Source organism: Empidonax traillii, unplaced genomic scaffold (assembly GCF_003031625.1).
Source record: "Empidonax traillii isolate 1590-97213 ecotype Southwest subspecies unplaced genomic scaffold, ASM303162v1 scaffold1050:size236492, whole genome shotgun sequence".
Classification (NCBI taxonomy): domain Eukaryota; kingdom Metazoa; phylum Chordata; class Aves; order Passeriformes; family Tyrannidae; genus Empidonax; species Empidonax traillii.
Genome location: NW_020956243.1, coordinates 57524 through 71234, shown reverse-complemented (window position 1 = coordinate 71234; position 13711 = coordinate 57524). Strand labels below are relative to the sequence as shown.

Here is a 13711-nt window from a genome sequence, read left to right as displayed (position 1 = left end):
AATATGAGCTGTTGCCTCTAACAAAAGATTTTCTCACAGCTATACTGTGTTTTTTTCAGCACTTGCCACAGGAACAGTGATTCCAGAATTATGCATTGAGCAGAGGGCTTGGCATGTAGAGTACAGCCACCTTGACACACAACTAGAGAGCAGAATCAAATTGTTCAGTGGCTTAATACAGACACCTCCTTGTTTGATTATGCATGGTCAAGTATGTTTGCTGTCTTCTTTTCCTAACCCTCTGGACCCTGAAGCAAATACACAGGGGACTTCTCTCTCTTCTTTCTACCTTCAGATCAATTATTCAAAATTCAGTGTAATTTTTGTATAGGGAATACAGGTGCAGCTGCATATCAACTCACATAGGCAGCATCTAAAGCATCAGTCGATCCATTTAAAGACATTTAAAATGTTCTTTTAAACATCTGGTTCACCGGACAAAAAAGGTAAGATTCCTAGCTCTGTTTTCCAGAGTTTTGTGGTAATAGCTATAACTGTCTCTAGTGATGGAGTTTCTAATCTCTTCCTTTGAGATAATAGACTTTCCCATTAAGGAATTTTGATCCAAAATTGGTCCTGAATTAATTATTGCTCCTCTTATCCCATCCCAAATAGTTATTCTCCCCCTTTTTGTTGTTAAGATTGTAGCACCTGCTCTAGCTGAATTCACTCCACTGTATATCTCTTAGTCTTCAGCTGCCATTAGCAATTAGGCAGGTTGACAGAAAAACTGTAGAACCAGTTCTCTCCTAAGCAGTCCTCAGGTGACTTTGATCCCTGCTTGCAGAACAAGGGCTAACTGTGCAAGAGTCTGCCTTAGGTAGTGTTTGTAACACTGTGGTCCCACACCATTTTGGTAGCAGAGGTGATTTCATGAGCTACTTAGAGGAAACTAATTCTCCTTCCAAAGAAGAAAACCCTGGAATGCAAAATAAATGAAAGGATGGGGAGCGGGTGTATTTTTATTTTGTAAGATTGGCTTCCTAACAGATAGCCACGTATCACTATGCTACAGTGGCATTGTTTGCCTCTTTCTCCCCAGTTTGCCTAAGGCTTAATATTGAAATCAATTATTTCACTCCTTGTCCATAAATTTATTTTTAGGAACCTAAGACCTTCTGGCACTTTATCCTTTTCAAGACTGATGTTTAACTTATTTCCTGCTAATCGAGTTCCTTTGATGTTGAGTTCATGATTCAGTCCAATTCTTTCACAAATTTCATTTGCTGTCCCCATGAGTAGATTAGAGGTATGTTTTATAAAGCCAGGTACAGAGATAAAATTGATGCCCTGATCTGTTAAATGTCTTAATAAAGGCACATTATCTCTTAACTAATTAAATTTTAAGCAGCTAGTGAAGATTTTATGCCTTCTTCTTTGTTGCTGGTTGTCAGGATTCCTTTTATATCTCATCTGTTGAACAGTGTTCTATTAAGGTATATTGCTTTATCATGTTACCTTGTGCACTTCGTATTTCATCATAGCTGGTTGAATTTAGCTCACAGCGTACAAATTTCATCAGACTTACTGTTCATAAGACTGTTCAGTAGAACTGATGATGCCACACTTGAGTAACATAAATGACATCGATTCCACTTCAGCATGTGGCTTTAAAACAAGCCACTGTTGTGCTGGTCTGTGTCCCACCAGATGCCTAAAAAAACCCTTTGTGTAGTGTCTCTGGTGGTGTCAGAAGAGACAAGACTTGAGAAGCATCTGCACAAACCGTTAAAATATCATCCTTGTTAATAGACAACAGGGAGGGGTTGAAAACTTCCTTGGCAACTTCCCATTGGACATTTTCTTACACCTGTAACTAAATGAAAACAAACCATGCAGCAGACAGTAGTTCAAGTACCAGAAGGGTGATCTGTAATAAACATTGCAGTGAATAAAAGTTTTGCTTTCAAGGTTGACGTGTGATTCTGTTTTTCCCCTTCCAGTGTGCAGAAACTGAGTGAGTTCCTGTCCAGTGAAGAAATTGGAGAAGAGCATGATAAATCTTCAGAGCTAAGAAGTGCAGATAATCACAGCAAATACCAGGCAGTGGTGAGTAAAGCTGTTTCACTGCAGGTGAAGTGGCTTGAGTAGTTTGTACCCAGAAGAAATCTTTTACTTTTCCATTTCCTACTAATTTTTCCTTGCAGTTGCAAAACCTCTATTTTAATAACCTAAACTGTATCATCCACGCTGTGATTGTTTGTGTTTAGGATATTTTGCTGATACTGCCACCAATTACTGCTGATTTCTGTCTTTCTGATTTTGCACAGCCACTCAAAGTTGTTAACCGCAAGAGGCCTGCCAGGGAGGACTGGAACAATTACAGCTCTCACATGAGAAGACCCATTAATATCACAGAAGCAGATGATTTTTGTGTAAAGGTGATATGAAGGTCACTCTAATAACACTTATATTAGCTCACTAATAGTCACTTTTGTATTCTGATGGCAGTTTCAGTTCAAGAACCAGCATTTGATGTGAACAGTCAGACACTTGTGCACTTCTTAGAGATTAACCTCCACCTTTCTTGTCTCTATTTTCCTTTTCAAGAATTAACTACTGACCTCTGTGTTGTGATTAGCTGCAATTATTCCTCTAGATTCCACTCAGCAATTTTCTATTTGGTGTCTCTAAGTCATTAGTCCTGTACTCATGACAAAAAAATTAACTAGGATCTATTAACTAAATCAACTAAAATCTACTAGAATGTAGAACAACCAAGTAAAAGGAACCTCAAAAGATCGTCTGACCCAAGCAGATGTATGCTAGACTCCTTCTTTCATTTCCAGTGCCTGTATACAATAATGGTATGAAGAAAATAGAAAATAATTTGTTCTGGACATTCTTCTCAAAGACCTAACTTCCCTGAAGAAAAAATTAAAATTGCTTATGCCACTTGGAAGACTGATGCTCTTGATTTACTGTGGAAATGACCAAAAGTAATAAAAATCCTGATGGTTGTTATAGTGATGATGCTGTTTATTGAGGAAGTCTGCTATTACATTTGCATTTCCAGCAAAAGAGAATGAATAATTCAGTTTCATAGGACTAAGTAGGACAACTGGTAGTGCTTTTAGGGTTTTTTTAGACATGCTGATTTGGTGGCAGATCCTTCTTAAATAGATTTCCAGGAAAATAAGAGGAATATTTGAGAGAGAGGGTTAGGGGAGGGGGGGGGCACTGTTGGATCAAAAGACAGTCTGAAGTGACAACAGACGAGTTTGTCACGAAGGAGAGGCCAATGAGGTAACCTCTGTGAGGACAGGATTTATAAGGCTAGAACCAAAAGGCAGGACCAGCGATAATCTTTGGCTCCATCTGCTGACATCATTGTCACAGGTGACCCTGGGTCAGGGCACTTGTGCAGGTACTGTCTGTCTGCAACTCATTGCCCAGGAAGGAGCATTTTCTGAGAGAGGATCCTCTGGCTGCCTTTGGGAATTTAGAGGGAGGAACACCACTCTTGCTTTGCTCATTTTTTTCAAGTAGTTTCCCAAGATAAGAGTATCTGTTTTTCTCAAGGGTATGATAGAATGTTCCCCTTCCACTCTTCTTAGATGAAAATTTATTGTACCTTGTATAGCTGAAAGACTTTGAAAACTTCAGTGGCTCTGAGAAAGTGAGAGGAGATGGTCCTGTATAAACCCAGGCCTTTTATAATTGTCTCCTTTTTCCTGTTTTTCACAGTATCCATGGAAATCTCCAAGTCTGAACAGGCTTTGTTTCCTGTTTTTAGTATTTTTGTAAGATTTCTGTATCTAGCAAGGAGTAAGTTATCTGAGACTCCTATCAGAAATACAAAGGAAAATACTATAATAGACAGCAATATCTATGGATGGTGGAAAGTTCTGCAAATCTGCTTAGAATTTGGACTGTCATATACAGGCCTTTACAAAATCAGTCACTTGAAGATCCATTTCCTGTATTGAGCAAAGGCTAACCGTGTTCCTAGGCTCAGTGTAATGAATACAGAAATGTCAATGATGCTGAAAAAAGGAGTGAACTCTAAATCAGGGTTTCTGTTTCTTATTTCTCTCCATCTTGGTGTAGGTCACAAATGGATTTTTCACTTGGACACCTGAAGGTCCTCCAGCATTGTCCAACATTGACATCCGAATCCCTCAAGGTACAACACTGCATCAAGTATACAGAATAAGATGGTTTCCATAGGCATTTGGTAAATCAGAATCTTATATATATACATTCCTCTCTCACAGGTCAGCTAACAATGATTGTAGGACAAGTGGGCTGTGGTAAGTCATCGCTCTTGCTGGCCATACTTGGTGAGATGCAGAAGATCTCTGGGAACATATCCTGGAGCAGGTAGTGCCATTTAACTTAAAATTATAATTTAATTTAAAAATTCAGGTTGAGTTGAGTAATAATGCAGAAAAAGTCTAAAATCTATAATGGGAAACTGTGGAGTCAGGGATTTTCTAGATAGTCAGTCAAGATAAAAACCTTGCTCTAAGTGGTAGAGGGACACATCAGAAAGAATCACCAGCCAGGGTGAAACAAGCTGTCTATTCCATTAGTAGGAAGCAATAACCATACTTGGGCATTCTGCACATCAATAACATAAGCTGAGTGAAGTTGTAACTACTTTGGAATCAAGGGTATTTACCTTGAAGTGTTGTGCTGCTACAGAATGGCATTTGCACTTTCAGGTCTGAGCTTGTGTCTTTGCATGGAACTATAAAGAGGTACTGGCTCACTAGGAATAGTCCCTGGCTTAGATGTGTGCTCCGAGTCTCTTTTAAGTGGCAGTGACCTCACGGTCCTCCCCCAGCATCCTGCCTGATCTGACAAGAGGGAGTCAGTCAGTCATGTCCTTCCCTCCTTTCCCAAGGGGACACAGCACCTGTATCTGACAGCCAGTTATAGATTCTTCTTTGTGTCTAACTTTTGTACTAGCCATGAGGGGAAGGAAAAAAATGGTACTGAGCTCCAGCAGCTTTTCTGTTGGGACCTGGTCTCTTGACCCTCAAGCTACGTGACAGATGGTATAATGTACTGCAACTCCTGTACGTGGTTTCCGGTAAACTGCTGCCATCTCTAGTACACAGTTTGATCAACGTGTCTGAACGTTTTTGGCCTGTTTATTTTACAGTATTTGACTTCCTAGCCATTCAGACTGCACTTTGCCCTTTGGGATATGATTATTTGTAAGCAAAGCTCAAGAAATTGCTCAAGAACTTAGAGAAACTATTACTTTTGTTTCCAAAAGTAATTCCTTCCTTATTGGGATGGAAGGAAGGAACAACAATGCAGCTATAAGTCAAATCCACACAGTGTGATAGATAGATGGTCACTGTACTGGGTTCTACACTGATTCTGTGAAATAATTCTCTCAAATTTCTTGATTGTTTGTAGAGAGATACTATTTATATCCAGCCTTCATGTGTACGCCAGTCATACTACTCAGAATTGCACATGCTTTAATAGTAACAAGGAATGAAGGTTCTCTATTTTGTAGGTGTGGAAAATATAACATAGGAAGGTGACCCTTTCAGCTGGTGAGGGAGACAGGAACAGAAGCCAAAGTTCCAGAATGTCGTGAGCTATCCATTATAACATAACTTCCCTAAGCAGAAAATCAGAGTATGGTAAGGAACCATACAGAATCCCTGCAGCCTTATTAGGTGAACTAATTTCATTTCAGCAAGCCTGTAATTTTTTACAGATGACATAACATGATTAAGAAGTGTAATTTGAATGTCTGATGGTAAACTAAAACAGATGACATGATGGTTCCGATCAGACTGTGTTTTTAAATAGCACTTGCTTAGAAATATGTGCTTCACAACAATGCAAAGGTCAGAACTGGCTTCCATGTCTTCTATATGTGCCAAAGTATCACAAGGTGAAATTCAGTTGTTATCACATTTGCTTTGCTATCTGTCAGATATGTGTAAAGGGACTTGTGGCTGAAACAATCTGAGCGCTGTAAGTGCTGGCTGCACTGGGACGGATTATGTTTTGTCTCATCTTTCAGAGCTGCTGCCATGTGCCCTGGTCTATTCAGAGTGATAGATGCAGTCAGTGTGGGCTGCACACCTGTGTTGTAAAGCTATCAGATGAAAGCTCCCTTAATTTGATAAGAAAATACTAATGCCTGACCAGGAACATGCTACATTATCCCAAGTTCAAGGAGAGTAGTCTTATCAAGTAATCACCAGACTCACAGCCTTAGCTCAGGCAATGAAATGTGTCACCGAAATCAGTAAGTTCCTTGTTGCAGCTCTTTCATGGGGAATGCTTCATTCACGTTACAGAATAGACCTGAATTAGCTCCTCCAAATTTCCTTCCCCTTCCCTTCCTCCAAGGTCATAGCTACGAAGATGAAGGGTATATCCTGCTGGCATGTCTCTCACTGCTCAGGAAATCTGGATTCTATTCCTGTCCCTTCCCTCGGTCTAATAGATAACCTTGCACAAGTAATTTCCCTCCTCTGTGACTCCATGCTTTATGAACAAAAACAGGATTAACTCCAAATCATCTTTGCTTGCTTCTTATAAAAATTATTTGTTTCAAAACCTTAAAAAGTATAATGATTTATTTCTGGGCTAGGAGTGGGATAATCAGAAGTAAGCCATGGCTCATTTGTGATTTTTTGTTGTTTGTATTAAGGTGTGTGTGTCCGGAAGATCCAGCTCAGATTAATGCCTCTTATCCAAAGCAGGCTGAGAACATCTCAGTATAAATAATATATAAAATGATTACAGATCATCAAAAACAGATAAATCATTATTTACATCCTGAACAGGTAGTAAATGGTATTGATTTGACTGGTTATTGAGTAAATAATTATAGCATATACCATGCTAATTTCTTCTGGGCAGTATCTCACTTTGAATAGTCCCATTTCAAGTCCTGTTGGAGTAAATAATACCAAAAAATTGACCTAAATGAGAAATAGTTTGCTCAATCAAAATAAAATCACTTGTTTTTAAACAGAACATATATATATACTCGCATGTGCATCTCGAGTCCATATAATGTGAAGGAAGTGATAAATTTAAGGTTGTTAAAGTAGGTTTTCTTCTTGATGTGGAGTTGACTGTTTTTATCAAATTACAAAATTTTTAAAGTTATTTTGATGCCTAAAAAATACACTGATTTTTAAAAAAATGTTCACTGGAGTTTTTAGAAACATCCAGGTACTTAATTTAAGTTGGGAATGAAGATCTGAAGGCTTGAAAATCTCAGTAGGCTCATCTTTGCGTCATTAGGCATCTATATGCCTTGAAAAATTAGATCTAGACCTCATTATCAAACATACATTACCTTGGCATTTCAGCACTGGTAGGAGATCAAGGCATCCTTAATTGGTAGGAGTATGCAGGAAAAGGGATAAAGGGGGGATAAAACAAAGTGGGGAAAAAGAGGTTTGAAAAGATTGAACTAAAACTTCAATTGGAGAATAATTTTTTTCCCGCTACCAAACTGAAGCACAGATCAGGGAATTGATATACCAATGCTTGGACACAAAAATGGTGGCACCTTTGGCTGGATAGCAAAAGAGCTGGGCAGAGGAAGTCGGGATGTTACTGTGCTCTGCTGCACCTCCTGTTACTGGGAATCACTGGTGCCTTGTGAGTGTGGTGCTTGGCCCTGGTTTCTGAGCAGAAACTGGTACAAAGTGGCACACCTGCCATAAGCACATGTAAACTGTGCTCACCGTGAGGAACCCTGGCTGATCTTTGCTGCTTGAGCTACGGTGATGGATTATATGAGCTCACAGCTTTCTGCCTCACGGGCTAGTGTAGGAAAAGGGCACAGTGCAGAGGGAGTTGCTGTCATGCACAAATAGTGCATGTTGTAAGTTACTGACGTATTCCCTGGGTAATTCAGAATGACCCTCTTCAAGGTGAAGCAGGAACCGATGTTTGTGGTTCGGGGTCCTTGTGTTGTGCATGAAATGGGCTGGAAAATATATTTGGTATTTCAACCTATTGATAGTTTCTGTAAAGAATGTGTTGCTACTTAATGATATGCAGCAGGTTTTTTGGAGAAGGTGCCACTGAGTTCACACAGTCACTAAAGACCAATGAACTGCGAGGTAACGGTGGAAAAGCTTTGTTTGGTACACTGACCTTTGGAATAAAAGTGCTAGTGGCTGGCTGGTGCTCTCAGATTATACAATAAATTTAGTTTAGATAATGATCATTGCTTATTATGCACAAATTTATGTAAGTGTCTCAAGCCAACCTTAAAAACTGTAGGTATAAGTTTCTCTCCTGGATATTTATATGCAAATTGTGTTGGCATAAATTAATGAGACTGTCCTCTTTAAAGCATGAAAGACTTTGTTCCTCCTTGATTTTGTTTATATCATTTGACACACAGGTTTTTCAGTCTTTTCCTTGGAACTGAATTTAGCATCATTAATAAGTATGACCAGTCATCCTGTCAAAACAGCTCTGTGAACATCTTTGTATGTTCAAAAATAGCAATAACAAAGCCTGTCTGTCCCCCTGACTTGCCCACACTTACACTGGCACATTCCCCCAAGGATAGAGCTGACACAGAAAGCAGTATGTTGCAAGTCAACTGAAGGTAGGATTTGGTGTTCACACTAACCCATTATATGCTGCAAAGGTGCATTTACTGTCATGGAAAAAAACCAGTATCGTGAATTATCATTTTGTTTTCCCAGAAAATTAGTTTTTTAAATGAAACTGCCATCTTGTCACAGCAGGACTTCTCAGATCTGCTAGCACCTCCAGGACAGGGTAGAGGTGATTTTATTTGTAGAGTCAAATTAATGCTTATAAGGAAAAAAAAAGTCACCAATTTTTTTTCCTGCTAAAATTAAGTCAGTTTATGTAGAAGGAACAGATGCTGCACGGCAGCTCTGTGATAAGTAATGTTTGCAGCCTGTGCACTAAGCGGAATTTAATAGTTTTTCTTTCTGGGGCAGATTGCCTGTGTTCACTTAAGTAAACAATCTTTGCTTTCTCTTTGTGATGCAGCTGTACTTCTGACAGTGAGACGGGGGAAGATTTCAGGTACAGTATCGTACGCGATTATCGGTCTTCCTGCTAAATCGATTGCAGTAGAAGGAACCAAAGGTTTCTAAAATCTATGGTTAAGATTTTCAGAATTCTGAAAATCAATGAAACTTTCACTGCATTAATTTTCTTAGGGTACAATTTTTGAAACCACCTATGCAAGTTATGAAAGTAAGAGCTGGATTTCCATTAGGAAAGCATTATCTCCACTGCCGTTTGGAGAGTTTGAAAATCATATCGTAACTCTCCCGTATGTCTTTGAAAATCCTTCTCTTGAAGTCTGAACGGGACTATTCCCTAATGCTACACTTTAAAAAATAGTACTAAGTATTTTCATTTATTAAAGCAAATTCTCCCCATTACCCTACAGTTTTTACATCCTGTCACGTAAGTTTATTTTCTCACCTAGCATTCTTCAGGCACACATAGACCGAGAAATCTGGAGAGTGGCAGATTGGTCCATCTGTTGGCATGGGATCCTTGAATGGAAATTATTTTTGCCTGATTAAATTATTTTGCCTGAATATAGCTCAGCTCAAATTCTGGGAATATCTATCAAATCAACTAAGAACAAAGCTTTCTCGCTGGGTTGTCGTTCTAGTGTGGCATCTCCAGAATGATAAACCTTGTACAAGTGACAATGCTGTGTCTGCTGGGGTCAGTGAGAACTTTGTTACTGAAATCAGCAAAGGAAAAATGTAATTTTTTCTTGACTTAGGCTAAACTGTGTGACTTCTACTGACCAGAATATTTTCTTGGTTCTGTGATTCACCAGCTCTTCCGCTGCCTTTTTTTCAAATTTATCAGCGTCTTATCTCCCATTTACCTTAATTCACAGACTTGTTACCTGGTTGTCAGACTGAGTCTTGCAAAACTTCTGCTTCCACCTGTGTGCAGTACAGGAGGGAGTTCTGTGTACCTAATGACTAAGCCCTCATGGTAAAGGATACTTGAAAATCTCACAGTTCTGTCTGTGTAAGAGAGAATGAAATTTCAGGGCCAGTTTAAAGATACATTAAGATACAAGAGAAATATGATCAGAATTAGACATTCACATGTTTAAAACTGTTATGGGAACAGACAGCAAAGGATAACATACACAACAGTATGGCATATTAAAAACTAGGAAAGAATATTAGACTGTATGAAGCAGCTACCTACATTATCATGTTTTCTGCTAATCCTAGTTTGTTAAGTGCAGTAAGAGTATCTCAGGTGGTTTTGTTGCTCTAACAACCTGTAGAACATTTTCGATGTTCTCAAAAGAGAGAGCATTTTGAGCCAGTCTTGTGAGGTCTTGAGGATTTGCTCACAGTTGTTGAAGGCTTTCTACAAGGTTGTTTAGCACTTCTCAAAACAGAAGCTTTAACAATACCACTTTAGGTCAATATCACACATCACAGAATTTTAGCATAAAGAGACTTTTATTTCTGTTATGCAGTCATTTTGCTGGATTTTGAATTATAGCATAGTGATAGTACTTTGTGATGTTATTTGCACTGTCTAAAATTCTTTTGTTGTTGTTTAAAAATGCTTATGTTTGTTTTCTGCAGCCCAGAGAAAGAATGTCCTGTTGACATGGAATTCAGGTACAACATTTTAAAAACTCATGGGAACCTTCAGAGGGCCTTTCCAACTTCAGCCATTCTGTTACTGTTCTGAACTGTTATTGTTCAGAAGCCTCTGCACTTAATGAGTTCTTCCTCCTTAGAAGACAAGCAGGATGGCTCTGTATGCAGCTACTGCAAGATTTAAAATAAAAACAAGGAAGTGACCCTTGCAGTTTAATAATGACAAAAAAAAATATATACTCCTGAATGCTCAGGACTGGCAATACCAGAATGCTGTAATACCATCAGGCTGAAAATAAGCAAACCATATTTTTTGTGCCTGCAGTGATAATACAGGACAGAACAGCACATATTTCTCTCATATCTGGAGAACATTTGAATTTGAGTTGTTGACTTGTATTAGAAATTAATAAATTGTGCAAAATAAGCAAAATAAAACTGTAGTCAGCAATCCCAAAACACAGGAAAGGCTTTGCAATGGATTATTTCCTCTACCAGTATAATTGTAACTCCATTGCATTTTAAGTGCATCTGTTTTTTAAATCACCAGCTTTTCAGACTTACTATATTTATTAAGGTACTGAGATTCATGTATGAATGTCCCTTTAACTAGATGAATTTTCAGTGATCTTGTACTGACCCTACTGGACTTAATAAAATGAAATGTGAAGATAGATTAAGAACTTTGAGCAAACAGTCTTCACAGAACCACAGAATCCTAGAATAGGTAAGACTGGAAGGGACCACAGTCATCTGCTTGCACCTCCCTGCTCAAGCAGGGTCATCCCACAGCACATGGCACTGAACTGCATCCAGATGGTTCCTGAATATCTCCAGTGAGGGAGATTCCACAACCTGTTCCAGTGCTTGGTCACCTGCACAGTAAAGAAGTGGATGTTGTTTCTTTTGACAATGTTGTTTCTGATTGATGAATTCATGTGATTCATGATTAATGAAAAGGCTTGATTCTATATTGACCAAGCTATAATCTCCAGGGAGCTTAGGAAAGGTTTTCCCTGTTTATTGTAAGGCTGAATTTTTCCGTCTGCCTCTCTGTGATAATTAAGAGGCTGTGGCTAGTCTGTTGTGGTACCAGAGGGGAAAAAATATATACTGCATTGATGAAAACACATGGTTGTTTATGCACTCTGGGGGCAGGAAGCAGTTGCTTCTACTTGCAGAATAAATCCCTCGTAAGCCTTTGCCTGCTAAACCATTTATTTGCATTCAGCCTTATAAGTTTGAAACCTTAGGTAGGTTCAAGGCAGACTTTCAGACCAAGTCTTGCACACCTCATTTCAGAATATTTTGTTCTCTGGATTTTTGGCCACATGTTTCTCACAGTTGTGTTTGCCTCTTTCCTGTAAGCAGCACTGTAGACATGCAGTGGATTTCACATGTGGTCACGCACTTGCAAACTTTTTGCTGATGTCAAAATACAATCTATGTCAGCCTAGTGTCAATTTGCAGTTAGGATTAATTTGGTGGAACTCACTCAATTCTAAGTCCGTGATCAATTTTGCCAAGTTCATTGCCTGTTTCCAAGTTCCTTGCAATAGTCAATTCTCACTGATGTCCTACAAGCAGAATATATTCCTGGTATTCCCAGGCATAGTGCTGGTTTTCAGCATGAAGTACGATACCAGGCAGTGCCTGTATGTTCACTCAAACAAGTAACACATTTTACAGAAGTTGTAAAAGACTTTTTCTCGAAACTTGGCTACTATTTTTCAAAAACTAAATTAGAAGTAACTTTTTGATGGCCTTGAGAACTAAGAGCCGCAAAGGCACAGTTTCAAGCAATGAAAAAGAGGGGAGGGAAATAAATCTTCATCTTGGAACGCTCAGAGCAATTTTTTTCTCAATTATCGGTAGGAAAATTTCATACTAATTGAAAAAATGCTCCCCTCTTGAGGCAGAACTGAATGCTCTTTGCATTAGATTTTGCCATTGCTGTGCTGCCTAGGGAATTTTTTCTCTTTTTTTTTCTTTTGTTATTTCTGTTTTATTTTTCAGTGAAGAAAATTCATAAAACCTAATTAAATTCTAATGAACTATCAGAAATTTGAACTTGGAAGCATGTTAGCAGAGTAGTGGAATTGTGTGTCCTTCCAGGTCATCAATGAAAATTGGATCCTATCACGACTTTCAAAGCAAGCTTGGTAAAAGCCTGAAAAAAACGAGCAGGGCAAGTGACCTTAACTGATAAAGAAAAATAAAGTCTATTTTGGCAGCTCATAGTTTCAATCGCTTTCAGCTCTGACTAGAAGGAGGCTACTGTAATGCTTGTCTAGCAGACAAAGGCCACGTTTGAGTGAGAGATCTTATCTTCTTATTGGATTAGCTGATACAGCTAGAAAGGAAACAGATATGCTTTTAGGCGTATGATCCCCCCTTTTGGCCATTTTCTGGAAAAATGATGATATGCCAATGATTTTTCCAGCAGTATCAGTTGCTCTAACAGAACATGTTGCCTTTCTCCCAGCTCTGTCATACTGTGGTGCTTAGTGCACCACAGCCAACAAAAGCACTACTACTTCACTAGTAGGCAGATACTTTTATTTTTAAATAGCAATAATAATAACTCCTGTGAAATATTATGTGCATGGAAAGATTCTGTTGACTATACCTGGTAAGTTGTCCCTTTCTGGGACAACAATATGACATCTCAATATGATACATATTGAGAGCAATTACATGCAGGGAAGTTTAGGAAATGTTTTTTGTCTGTGTTCTATTTTCTACCCTTTATAGGCATAGAAATATTTAACCCATTTACTTTGTTACTCTAGTTCTCTGATTAGAATGGGGAAAATAAATGTGTTTAGGGTGGTGGGAACTGTATTTGTGCACGTGTGGAGTTGTTTGGGTCATTTTCAAGTACTTTAAAACATCTTTTTGGAATGGCCCTCCTGAAGTGTATTGCTTAACTAGTAATCTGCTATCCATATTTTTTTTTAATTAATCTATCCAAACAGCTGGGATTCAGTCTTTCGTAATTTCCTTCCTGCCATCCACACTGCTCAAGAGGCAGCTTTACTGAGCCAGCCTCTCCAAACCCACTTCACAGCAGAAAAAGAGGGAACAAAGTGAAATTCAGTTGGGTGAACAATTTCAGTATTCTG

At 38.7% G+C, this 13711-nt stretch overlaps 1 protein-coding gene across 1 annotated transcript in view; it reads left to right on the top strand.

Annotated features, from left to right (window-relative positions):
• The window catches only part of ABCC8 (ATP binding cassette subfamily C member 8), an 81245-nt gene that overhangs the window by 35943 nt on the left and 31591 nt on the right, over positions 1-13711 (top strand). Inside the window, exons 13-18 of the mRNA XM_027904384.1 lie at positions 1944-2049; positions 2271-2381; positions 4051-4126; positions 4218-4323; positions 8977-9012; positions 10569-10604. Of these exons, the coding sequence (XP_027760185.1) occupies positions 1944-2049; positions 2271-2381; positions 4051-4126; positions 4218-4323; positions 8977-9012; positions 10569-10604 (471 nt within the window). The remainder of the gene's footprint in view (positions 1-1943; positions 2050-2270; positions 2382-4050; positions 4127-4217; positions 4324-8976; positions 9013-10568; positions 10605-13711) is intronic.